The sequence below is a fragment of the Podarcis raffonei genome, chromosome 14 (genome assembly GCF_027172205.1).
Source record: "Podarcis raffonei isolate rPodRaf1 chromosome 14, rPodRaf1.pri, whole genome shotgun sequence".
NCBI classification, from domain to species: Eukaryota; Metazoa; Chordata; class Lepidosauria; order Squamata; family Lacertidae; genus Podarcis; species Podarcis raffonei.
In genome coordinates, this window is record NC_070615.1 from 3,066,401 (window position 1) to 3,079,881 (window position 13,481).

At 41.3% G+C, this 13,481-nt stretch overlaps 1 protein-coding gene across 2 annotated transcripts in view; it reads right to left on the reverse strand.

The window, feature by feature from the left end:
• Positions 1 to 3,603: 3,603 nt before the first annotated feature.
• Positions 3,604 to 13,481, reverse strand: part of MTMR10 (myotubularin related protein 10) — a 52,025-nt gene continuing 42,147 nt past the window's right edge. For both annotated transcript variants that reach the window (XM_053364501.1, XM_053364502.1), the window contains exons 14-16: positions 9,192 to 9,362; positions 7,684 to 7,866; positions 3,604 to 5,513 (exon numbers count right to left, since the gene is read on the reverse strand). In XM_053364501.1, the coding sequence (XP_053220476.1) occupies positions 4,914 to 5,513; positions 7,684 to 7,866; positions 9,192 to 9,362 (954 nt within the window). In that variant the 3' untranslated portion in view covers positions 3,604 to 4,913. The remainder of the gene's footprint in view (positions 5,514 to 7,683; positions 7,867 to 9,191; positions 9,363 to 13,481) is intronic.

The window sequence follows — 13,481 nt, forward strand, 5'->3', positions numbered from 1 at the left end:
ACTTGAAGATGGCTATCATATCTCCTGTCTCTTCTTTCCCAGGCTAAACATACCCAGCTCCTTCAAGCGTTTTTCTTAAGGCTTAGTTTCCAGACCCCTGATCATCTTGGTCTCCCTCTTCTGCACACGTTCCAGCTTTTCAACATCCTTAAATTGTGGTGCCCAGAATTGAACACAGGACTGCAGATGTGGTCTGAGCAAGGCAGAATAGAGTGCCTTGATCTGGACACTATAATTCTGTTGATGCAGCCTAGAATAGCATTAGCTTTTTTTGCTGCTGCATCACACTGTTAGCTCATGTTTACCTTGTGGTCCACTAAGACCCCTAGATTCTTTTCACAGGGACTACTGGCAAGCCAGGTGACTCCCATCTTATATTTTTGCAGCTGATTATTCCTGCCTAAATGCAGAAGCTGACATTTGTCCCAATTGAAATTAATTTTGTTGGTATGGTCTCTGTTCTCCAATCTTACTCAAATATTTAAGGCTGAGGTAATTTTGAATTCTGATTCTGTCTTCTTCGGCACTAGCTACCCCTCCCAGTTTGGTCATCTGCAGAATTGGTGAACTAGGGTTAAGTTCTAGACTACAGCAAGGGAATTCTGAAGTGCAGAAACCTGAAACGGCTAAATTCCTACTTCAGACGTTTTCCCTCCATACTCAAGCATGTGACTGAAAACAGTCCTCAAGTTTTTTCCTACTTTGTAAGAATGTTTGTTCCTTCTCTCTGCCGGCACTTAGTCTTTTTTCCTGTTCTTGCAAAGACAAGCAAGTGACAGGAGCAGAGCTCTCAGCTCTGCCCCACTGTAAATGGGTCACTGCCAATTTACGAAGGCTTGGCTGCCAATACCCCCCCCCGGAAAAACACTACTGGACTTTATGCTGGTGGACGTAGGGAATGTTTAAGCCAAAGTGACACTTCATAAATTCGTTGCAAAAAGGCCACAAGAGTATCCTCTTAAATGTTCTTCAAATGCACTGAACGTATTTAAACCTTGTTCTCACATAGATATGTCCCATTACTCAGGTGCATATGGATGGTAACTGTACTATGTAAATTAATGCACACCATTCTTAAAAAGTCGCAAATTCCACACCAACAAAGACTACACGGGAAGGTTTGTTTGTTTTTAATTACGTCTTGATTTACTTCATATTCACCACATTGACAGGTTGGGGGTTTTTTTGTATGTGTTCCTGTCAGCTTTGCTTTACTCAAGTAAGGCATTGTTTTCGGCATCAAGGCTTTAGATTCCGTTTCAAAAGGGGGGAGGGGCTCTTTCACCCTCTGAGTTGCAGGGGGTCCTGACTGCTGCAGTCAATTTTCTGATTAACAACTTCAGCCTTTAATTAAATAAAATTTTACAACAGGTTTGGTTTTGATGTATACCTTTTCTTTGGAGATTTAACAGCTAAACTGAAAGAGAATCTACAAAAACAACCACTCTAGAAACAGGATTCCTTCTGCCAATGTGAAACGCACACTTTTCAGTGGTGTCTCTTTGGTTCACGACCTGCACAAGGGGTTAAATATAATTGCACTTCCATGATAAGTTACGTAACAGTCAACTTCCACTCTGCAGTAACTAAAAGGCATTGATTTCTACGTGGACCATAATCCATTTAGAACTCCATACACCAACCCCCCCTGCTTTTTTAAACAAAAAATATCCTTTAATAATTGCAGCTGCATTTTGCTTGTTGCTAGGGTGAAAAAAAATACAAAAATAAGCATCTATTCTTTTCTACACTTACAAAAAATTCCTAAAAAGGTACCTGGTTTTAGAAAGTACAATCCCTTTGGATTGTGCCCACCTACAAGCCCCCTTTTGAACTGAGTGAAGGCATTGCATATAGCAGAGGGGCTGGCTGAAGCCTGACAGTTCATAGGCAGTTCATAGCCCTTTAGATAAGCAATGGAGCCTGGATTTCCTCAATCAAGGACTTGCTGCAATTTACCTCAGGGTTTTGTGAAGGTTTAAATGTCTGCTTGCTACCCAGAAGGCAAGTCACCTGTCTTCCACCCTGCCCTGTGGAACCGCTGCATCAAAAAACGTGGGTAGCCACTCCCAGCCCACTTCAGTCAAACCACAGAGACTTCTCTGTATGTCATCATATGACGGGGCAGGAGAGGGAGGGGCAACAACTCCACCATAACTATGTGATTACAAGACTGCAAGGCTAGATCAGAAAGCACTGCTCACCGGCTCCCTCCACTACTTCCTTGATTTCTGATTGTAGGACTCACAGCATTTTGCCCAGTTAAAAATATCACAGGCCCGGTAGTCCAAAGTTCAGGCTCTCCTGCGAAACAGGCTTCCTTCCCAGTCTCTTTCATTTACAGTAGTACAAACCTGGGCAGCCATCCAGGCACTGTTGGCCTGGAGTTAACCGTATAAACCTGGCTTAGCTTACTCTAGTCTTAAAGCCATTTGTTCTAATCCATTGGGTATGGGTTGGGATTAGTTTATAGGCAGCAATTCTTTAAGGCAAAGTTCAGTAACATCAAAAGGATAAAAACGGCACAGGCTACAAAAATGCACTTTAAAAAAACTCCTGTAAGGAAGGGACACATGTCTCAAACGTTAAAACACCTTACTCAGTAATTCTTGCAAACTATATTCATCCAACTTTCAGTTAATTAGCAAAATTTGGTACATCTGAAATGTAATTAAGACTATTAGGCATTAAGTAAAAATCAATATAAAGTCACCTTAATAAAGTCTATGATCTGGTACAAAGAGAACTGGTATACAAACTGGACATGTGATGAAATTTAACACTAGGGGAACAAAGCTTTGTCCATTCTAACAAGACACTAAACTTGTGAAGAGAAGCGCCTTGGACAGGTAGCCAATACTGATCAGCCCTTGCCTGTTTTCCAGTGAAACTAGTCTACCTGACTTTCACTTAGTGGAAGCTTGGTCAAGTGTGCAAAGGGGGGGGGGGTGTACAGTATTTTACAGACATCCAATGCAACTGGTGCTCAATGGGCTGGGCATGCTGAAGATGGCACTGCATGCCCAACATCCCAGTCTGATCCAAGTCTTTTGCTCTCTCTCTCTCTCTCTCACACACACACACAGCTCCTGTAAACATAGAAGCCTTCTGATCTGCAGCGAGTGAGGCAGCCTGGCTTTAAACAAACCCTAAACCCTGCCAGACAATTGAGCAGCAGAAGGGCAGTTTTTCACTTGGCTTTTACATGCATGCTTTGGATCAGGGGCAGAATGTGCAAAAGCTAAGAGACCTGGAAGGGGTAGCTGGGGAAAAGGGGCATGATGCTCTACTGTAGAGCTGATTTTGCACAAAAACAAGTCACTTTCTGGATGTTGGCACATTCCACTGAAGACACTGCATAAACTACCTGACCACTTTTGAATGTGAATCTTAGTCCACCTTCATGACCACGTGTGAAATGAAGCAACAGTATGGTACTCGGTAAGTAAACTGGGATGTTACTGGCATGGGAATAAAGCCCAAAAAACTCTTAATATATCAAGGTTTTCTAGTTAATTCTTTCATACACCACTATCCCACACATTTCCACATGCCATTTTGTTTTGGCCATTAAAAGAAATCAGCATCCACTGAGCACCAAACTTGACCTTAAAATAAAAATTTAAATACAAGTACAGGCATCTTCTTTGAAAGACATTTTACAGCAATCTTAATTTGGGCCTAAGATCTTCCACCTAATATTCTGTACCCACTGAGTTAAATATATACTTCACTGGTACTCTCATTAAGTTTTCTATTCCTGATCACAAAGTCAAAGAATAAGATGCTTTTGGAAACGTCCATAAATTGTGGTATGAATGAGATTCTGGAAATGGATACTACTAATGTGTAGCCTATTAGCGTACCACATTAGAGTAATTGAATTCCATGATGGAGAGAGAGAAATCTTACTTCAAAAGCAAGAAAAGGCACTTTTAAGGTTATAATCGACTGACATTATTTTGAGGTTTGTTCAGCTGTAATGACACCAAACTATGGCAATGAGATTGGCAGCTAATTCTCCTCTCCACTTTAACTATGGTTAGTGCTACCAAGGACTCCTTTCATCCTAGCAGATGGAACTGACACCTACTTTGAAACCACAGCTGCTGATCCTAGGTGAAGGGGGAATCCTTTAGGCCAAGCTAACACGGCTGCCAGTGTACGCCTTAACCATAAGTTAAAGCAAACCCCAGTTGAGGGACTGGGGTAGTGAGGTCAGCACACGTTGTCCTATAGGCAGATTTTGTAAACTAAAAGGCAGTTTCAGATACTAAATGAAAAGAGGAAAAATGCTCATGGACTAAACTAGATCTCTCCACCATTCCCATAGCCAACCTGATCAAGATGAACACTTTAATTTATTTCAACGGGAAAGGTGCTTTTATAAAGTACCATTGAAATAAATAGGATTTAAAAGTCCCTACCCTCAGCTGAATCATGTCATGAATTTGAAACATGACTGACAAAATTTGTGGCTCTTATATTTGAACCAATTGTAGCGATCAAATTTGATGCAGCAACTTTTTTGACTCTAATGTCTGCCTTCATCTGTTAATTCATCCAAGCTGACAAGAGATGTGCTTCAAATCAGCAGCAGAGAATAGTAGCTTTGGGACACAAACAAAACACAGCCAGACCTTAGATTGTGGTGTGTTTGTGGGGAGACTAACCTCAAATAGTATGTGCCTTAGTTATTGGACTGCTGAAGAAAAATGAAACAAAACCCAAATAAAAATAAAAATTGTGCGATCTGAAAGCATGACACAGCTGCTTTTAAATACTTTGTGCAAAACATAAGTAACCTTAGTATATAAAGCTATTACAGTTTCTGGTGCTGTGGTTAGCAGTGTGCTGCAAAAAATGATGTGTCAGTCTCTTCTCCTTGTCTCCCTTCTATGTCTCTAAAGACATCAGTCTTCATTGGCAAGTGTCTCTGTGGACAACCAGATTTTGGCACCACTTAAGAATTTGCTCAGTGGTGTTCCCAAAATACTCCGTCGGCAGAGATTCCCTACAGGAGAAAATGGGAAAGAGGAAGAAAGGAAGTCTGGGGTTGTGGAAGAATCATTGAGCCCATTTGCTCTAAAGTACATCCGGCTTTGATCGAGTTCAGAAGTGTTAGTGAGCAAAGGTGGGGTACCGCTGTGTTGCCTCAGACACCGGTTCAGAACATCTACTTCATCTGCTAATAAGGAGATTTTATGGAAGGCAGTAATGAAGCCACCACTGTTGATCTGGGCCTCAGGGATCCAGCGGAAGTAGCAGAGTTTCCAGAGTTTGATTTGTGCTCCAGAGAGATGGGGCAGGATTACACCATGCAGGTCGACTGGCTTAGAAAACCACTCTCTGAAATATTGTTCCATGCCATTGGTGGTGGTATCCGTATGGTGAAGAAAGTCTGGTTTCAGTTTTAGTATTAGGGAATTTCTTCTTGGAAGAAAGTCTTGCTCGCTGATAATACCATTCTTCAGGGAGGGCGGGAGGCCCCTGAGTGTTGAACTGTAGTTCTTCTGGGAAGGGAAAAGTTAGTAAAATACCTTCAGTTTCCCATCAGGTTCAACTTGATCTCCACGGAGCTCCAGTTACAGTTAAGTAGACCCCACCCCCATCCCTGGAATAATTACTTCTAGATACTATTAATATAGCCCAAAATGATGGACTTCTATTCTTCCATTAATTTGTCAAATCTCCTTTGGAAAAATCAGCACAATTTGCAATAACAGATGCCATATAATAATGAAGTACTTTCTGGGGCCAAAAAGGTAATGAGACAAAGCTGCATGTGGAAATGTGAAACTCTCCATTAGCAAGAGCATATGCAATCCTTCACCAGCAGTAAGTCCTTCATTAGGTAGGATGAAATAGTGGATAATTCCTGGTTATATGGAGAGCAAACCTGATTATCTATGCAAGTATTTTAGTCACTTCCACTATTTTTTTTCTAGTAGAGGGTTCTAAAAGATAACCACACTAATATGGAATTTCATGCATGTCAGTCTTTAAAGTGCTGTGTCTAATCTGTCTGCTTGTTAAAAAAATGGTTCCATTATTAAAAACACACACATGTAAGGTAAAAACTAGCTACCCTTTTATTATGTCAGCAGAAGATATGTGTGAACTTGAAAAAGTAACTGGTCCAATACTATTATCTCCCTTTTTTTTTCTATTATCCCATGACCTAACAAACAGTTCTGAGAAATAACTTTGCAATAAATGCAGTACTCACACAAAGAAACCTTGAAAATAGGGCCCTAAAAGTAACTTCTCTACTGGATGTGGACGACTAGGGCTCTCTTTTCCAGCAGCTTGCTTTGTTTCTATGCTGGGTGCAGAGGAGGCAGGGAGACCCGCCCCCCCTCCGCAAGCTCATTCACCTATGACATGGGCTTTTGTGTGAGCTCTGGCTGGTGGACTACTGCATAAGAGGCAAGACTGCTCTGAAAAAATCACGGAAACCAGTGCTTTTTTCCTGGGGGTACTCAGTAAAGGTAAAGGTACCCCTGCCCGTACGGGCCAGTCTTGCCAGACTCTAGGGTTGTGCGCCCATCTCACTCAAGAGGCCGGGGGCCAGCGCTGTCCGAAGACACTTCCGGGTCACGTGGCCAGCGTGACATCGCTGCTCTGGCGAGCCAGAGCCGCACACGGAAACGCCGTTTACCTTCCCGCTAGTAAGCGGTCCCTATTTATCTACTTGCACCCGGAGGTGCTTTCGAACTGCTAGGTTGGCAGGCGCTGGGACCAAACGACGGGAGCGCACCCCGCCGCGGGGATTTGAACCGCCAACCTTTTGATCGGCAAGCCCTAGGCGCTGAGGCTTTTACTCACAGCGCCACCCGCGTCCCCCGGGGTACTCGGTACCTGCCCTTAAAAACAGAAGAAAAGCACTGACTGAAACACTGCAACGAAACACCCACCGGCCCAGCTCATGGGCTCTGTATGTATTACGACATCCCAATTGGGACTGAATGATTTGGGGAAGCCACCCATCAGTTTCCTTCTCCCTCCTCTAACTATATTCTCCTAGCAGACATTGTCAGTAGGTAGGCAGCCCTCAGATTCCCTCATTCACTATCTCTGAATCATGTGGTGATTGGAGGCAACCAAGCATACACTGCTTTCCTTGGTAGTTAAGGTCAAAACCACTAATCATGTTGAGGGTGGGGAATCACCTGCTAGAAAACTGCTTTACCTGGAAAGTTGAAGCAGAGTTCTCATGAACAATGTAGTATGAAATAAATGCAAGTATCACCACTTCATTACCTGAAGATCCTGCGAGAGGACAAAGACTTGTTTGTTCTCACTTGCCCCAGAGGGCAAGGCAAGATCTAATGGACTTGTTTCAGGACAGGATTTGAGTTGAACATTGGGAGAAGCTTCTTGAGCCAGTTACATAGATGGGATCTCCCTTACTGGAGATTTTCAAACGGCGACTGGGCAGCCCAGTGCTGGTAATGCTCTCATTCTGGATTTCCTGCATTGGCCAGTGAGTTGGGACTAGATGTGTTGCCCCTGTTTCAGTTCTTTGATTTTCTCCCGCAGGATACTGCTGGGCTGCAGAAGGGCACTGGCCCAGTGCACTGAAAATGGATCCCGTTCCAACAGCAATGAGGTACCATCTTTGCAGCAGCTAAACTGCAGCACCACTGGCATAGCTGGACTGACTCACTGGTCCATTCTTACCTTTGATCGCTTAAAGTATTTCACAGCCCCATTGTGCACACCCGGTGCACTCTTCCCAATGTACAAGGGGTTGTGGAAGAGCATACGATCCCTCACAGTGTGTTGAAGAGACCAATCCCAAACAGAAGGAAATCTGAGGCCTTTCTCATCGCCTAGCTGGATGTTTTTGCTTATGGCAAATTCCTGAAAGAAAGAAAACTCAGATAAGTTCACATATATACACACACAACCCCACTTCACCAATAAATATGAAACTCTTTCTTTGCAGAAAAATAAGATCCTGCATTCCCCCCCCCTTTTTATGGTAATGGAACACAAAGGATTTTTTTGTGATGCTTTGCTTAATGATTTATTGGATTTTGATATGAACTGATTCTTTTCATTGTGAATTTATTATTGTAGCTTCTGTGAACTGCTTAGAGATTTTGCTATATTTATATTACATTATTAAAATGAATGAGGCCAAACATTGTGGCATCTATGGACATCTGAGGAGAGAGAAGAAAGCCACGTTACTGGGTGATGCCTTAAAAGAGTTTTGGCAGAATTTAAACACAATTCTTCCAATTGCTAAAGCCTTCTTGAAGTAGGTTAATGAAATTCTTCAACTTTGAAACAGTCTCTTATGCTCTTTCTAATTTATGATATTAAGTTCAACTGAATGACCTCCTTGAAATCAACAGCAGGCAACCTAACAAGCCCCTTTTGGCTTCCTCTAGAGCCAGACCAATATATTGTCAAATAAGCCTTCTCCCTGAGGAATGCTACTTTCCCTTTCCCTGTCTGTTACAGAGGGGAACTGCAAGGTGACAAAGCCTGTCCCTTGCTTCTCCTCCCCCAGCTCCAATGGCACAGCTATAGCTGCATACCCCCCCTCCCACTGTGTTGTGTGTCGAGAATAAAAGGAAAAGTACAGAAATCATGCACAGCATTAGGGAGGAAGTGCCTTGCCTCCCCAGAACTATTCAGACAAAATATTTTCCACGGTTCCCCAGTATACAAATGTGGCTGTGTCTCAACCTATCCCATAAGAATCCTAACTTTTTAAAAAGGTATTTTTGCATTTGTGCTCGAAGAATTCAAGAAAAATGGTAAGGAACAAAGGCAAAATAAAACCCAAACTTTCTACCTATATTGAAATCTATTGATCACAATGGCTTTCTCCCAGATGGTTTTGCTGAAGGTTTCTCTCAAGTTGATGGTTAACAATTTAGGGCAAGAATACCACAAGACCAAAGTGCAACTTGTTCCTCGCATGTGGCGTTAGCAATGTTGATGACAAATACCACTACTGTTAATTAAAACTCAATATACAAATAAGAAATCAGCAGAGTCTATTTTTTGGTCCTTAATGTGCCAACTGCTCTTCCATCTCATAGCTGTGAGCTACAATCCCTTGTTGGCACAAGAGTTAAGAGGCTTCCACCTTGACTACTGGAGGTGGTTTTCCAGCTTCCTAACCATGTGTTGTAGCTTCTACTTGAGGTCAGACAATGTTTAGCACCCACCGTGCTTTGCTTCACTCTCTGATGTGGAGAGTTGAAGAGGAAGGTACCAAACAGCGAGATCCGCGTGCTGTCGTACAATATCGTCAAGTAAGCTTCAGAAAATTCAAAGGCTGATGGGTATTGCTCAAGCAGTTGCCAGACACAGTCCAGGAACATCAAAAATAAGGGAGACTGGAGTGGGAGGGAAATGATAGGAAGATGTTACACGCAGAAGACTTAGGCAAGTTTGCTCAAGCCCTACATTTACTGCAGTCACCATTAAATCAACGCTGAGATTATTATTACATAAATATAATGCACTACAAAGCAAGTGTACAAACTGGAGTAACATATATGGAAATGCCTACTTTACATTCAAGTACCTCTGACTAGAGCCAGTAGTCTGTAACTTAGCTGTTTGAACTATAGTGAACCATGAAATCTAGTTTTCTGCCTGGCAGACAGCTCTTCATTCAGATTTTTTTAGAGGACATAAATGTTTCCTTAAATTAAAATTCTGTCTGTCATGGTTACAGAATTTTTTATTTTATTTTTAATTGTGAAAATAGTGCTTGTTGAAGCCTATGCTAGGAGTGATGTCAGATTTCTCATGGCTTGGGAGGAGAGAATTTTATTTCAAAGCACCAATGTACTAGGGTCCCAAATCACTCTTCCCCTGATTTTAACTAGCTGCATTTTTTAATTTCTGCTAAACCACTGTTTCAGCCAACACTGGGCTTTTAGGCTCTATTTTGTAATTCTCTGTCTTGCATGGCTCTAAGATTAGCTGCAACAAAGCTTATACCTAGCTACCAATTCCATTAGAACAAAAAGTCTAGTTCTAATCCCACACGATTCTGTAAACTTCAGGACTTTTGATTCTTCATAGGGCTTGCTTGTACAATCTATTATTGTGCACAGGCACTTCTGAAACAGATTTGCTTGAAATTTCATGAAACAGCTGAAAACTTTTGGTAAGATAAGACACCAATGAGCATGTCAATAGTCACAGGGTGGAATTTGTAGTCCCACAGAGAAACCATAAGACTCAGGACAGTCAGAAATATGAGAACACCCTGAAATTCTTTGCTTGTGTTGACAGGGGCCATCTAGGATAAAACCCTATAGTATCAACCTGAAGGCAATAATTTCTGATTCTGATTGTGTAAATCAAACCTCAAATTAGCAATGCTTCTTCAAGGCTTTTGATACCATCAACCACAGTATCTTTCTAGATGGCTGCCCAAGTTAGGGGTGGGTGGCACCGCCTTGCGGTGGTTCCGATCCTACATGGATGTCATTTCCAGAGGGGAATGCTCTTTGGCTTCAATGTGGAGCCTTCAATGTGGAGTTTCTCAGGGTTCATGCTGTTTAACATCTACATGAAACTGCTGAGTGGGGTCATCAAGAGTACATTGGCAGCAATATGCTGATGGCACACAGCTCTACGTCTCTTTTACATCTGCCAGTGTGCATGCTGGGCCATTGTCTTGCCTTGGTAATGGACTGGATGAGAACCAAAAAACTGAAGCTCAATCCAGATAAGACTTGGAGACTGTTAGTGGGAGATTTCCTAGACTGGATGGCTGAGAGATTGCCTGCTCTTGATGGGGTTACACTGCCTCTGAAGACACAAGTATGTAGCTTGGGGGCCTTCTGGATCTTTTGCTGTTGCTTGTGGTGTGGAGTGCTTTCCATCAGCCCTTTGGCTGGTGGTCCAGGTGCAACTCGTATCTAGACAAGGATAGCCTAACTTCTTTCATCTATACTCTGTTTTTTTTTAAAAAAATATTTATTTCTTTTCCAACAATTTAAACACTACAAAACAAAATAAACCATACAATTAAACTAACAAAACAAAATAAAAACAATTTAAAACACACCAAACAATTTCAATATCTTATCTTTCATTCACTTATTTCAGCGACCTCCTCACACCTCCCTTTTTGTATTCCACTTCTATTAATTGTTTCAGCAATTCCTTTCCATCTTCCTCTGTTTTCTATCCTATAATTATCTTAACATATTCTAACCTTATTTTTTCCTTTAATACTCTAATAATCTATTTATACTTAATTCCTTATAGCATTTCTACTAAAGCCATATAACTTCATTTCCATATTTTTCTAACATTCATTAATTTTACAGTATTTCTGTAAATAGTCTTTAAACTTTTTCCAATCTTCTTCCACCGACTCTTCTCCCTGGTCTCGGATTCTGCCCGTCATTTCCGCCAGTTCCATATAGTCCATCAACTTTATCTGCCATTCTTCCCGGGTGGGTAGATCTTGTGTCTTCCAATACTTCGCGATAAGTATTCTTGCTGCTGTTGTTGCATACATAAAAAAAGTTCTATCCTTCTTTGGCACCAATTGGCCGACCATGCCCAGGAGAAAGGCCTCTGGTTTCTTCAGGAAGGTATACTTAAATACCTTTTTCATTTCATTATAAATCATCTCCCAGAATGTCTTAATCCTTGGGCATGTCCACCAAAGGTGAAAGAATGTACCTTCAGTCTCACTACATTTCCAACATTTATTATCGGGCAGATGATAAATTTTTGCAAGCTTGACTGGTGTCATGCATAAATCATTTTCATTAAATTTTCTCTTAGGGCATTACATGCCGTGAATTTCATACCAGTGGTCCATAACTGTTCCCAGTCAGCCATCATTATGTTATGTCCAACATCTTGTGCCCATTTGATCATAACTGATTTTACTGTTTCATCCTGAGTGTTCCATTTCAACAGCAAGTTATACATTCTTGACAAATTCTTAATTTTTGAGTCTAACAATTCTGTTTCCAATTTTGATTTCTCCACCTGGAAACCAACTTTTTTGTCCAAGTTGTATGCCTCCATTATTTGGTAATAAAGGAGCCAATCTCGCACTTTGTTTTTCAGTTTTTCAAAACTCTGCAGTTTTATTCTGTCTCCATCTTGTTCCAAAATTTCCCAATATTTCGGCCATTTGGCTTCCATATTGAGTTTTTTCTGTGCCTTCGCTTCCATTGGTGACAACCATCTTGGGGTTTTTTTTCCTAACAAATCCTTATATCTTATCCAAACATTAAACAATGCTTTTCTAACAATATGATTTTTGAACGCTTTATGTGCCTTTACCTTATCGTACCACAGATATGCATGCCAACCAAATGCATTATTGAAACCTTCTAAATCCAGAACGTCAGTGTTTTCAAGAAGCAACCATTCTCTCAGCCAGCAAAAAGCAGCTGATTCATAATAAAGTTTAAGGTCTGGCAGGGCAAATCCACCTCTTTCTTTAGCATCAGTTAATATCTTAAATTTTATTCGAGGCTTCTTGCCCTGCCAAACAAATCTGGAAATATCTTTCTGCCACTTCTTGAAACAGTCCATCTTATCCAAAATTTGCAATGTTTGAAACAAAAACAACATCCTTGGCAACACATTCATTTTTATCACAGCAATTCGGCCTAACAATGATAACTTCAAATTTGTCCATATTTCTTTCATCTATACTCTGGTAACTAGGGCTGGGTGATATCTGGTTTTCAACACCATGATATATCACCAGCTAAAGATCACAACACACTGATATATCACAATGTCTGAAATAAGGATGGAGCTATGTAGAGGCATTGGCTGGCTTCATGGTTTTTCATGCATCATGATTTTTGCATGTGCACACATACGAGTCGCAATATTGCCAGGTCAAAAATTATGAATCCGATATCACATTATGGACTTCAAATGATTTATTCCCTATCTCTAGGTTAGATTACTACAATGCGTTATCTATGGGGCTGCCTCTAAAGATGGTCCAGAAAATTCAGCTAGTGCAGAATTCAGCAGCCAGGTTGCTCACTGGGACAAGACTGTTTCAGCGTATTACACCGATCTTGGCCCAACTGCACTGGCTGCCAATTAGTTTCCGGGCCCAATTCTAAGTGCTGGTTTTGATCTATAAAGCCTTAAACAGCTCAGGAGAGCAATACCTCAAGGACAGTCTCTTCCCAAAGAAGCTGACCCAGACCCTGAGATCATCTTTTGAGGCCCTTCTTTGTGCACCTCATTCACGAGAGGTCTGGAGGGTGGCAGCACAAGAATGGGGCCTTTTCTGTTATAGTTATATATATATGTTGTGAACTGCCCTGTGATATTCAGATGGTGGTATGCCAATACAATAAATAATGATAATAATAATGTTCACTTGAATAAAACTGGGAGAAAATGTTGTTGGCCCCTCAGTGGGGTTTCTAAATATATTTCCAACATACTCACTGGAGGGAAGGTTCTGTACTACTGACTATAAATTTTAAAAAATCTTT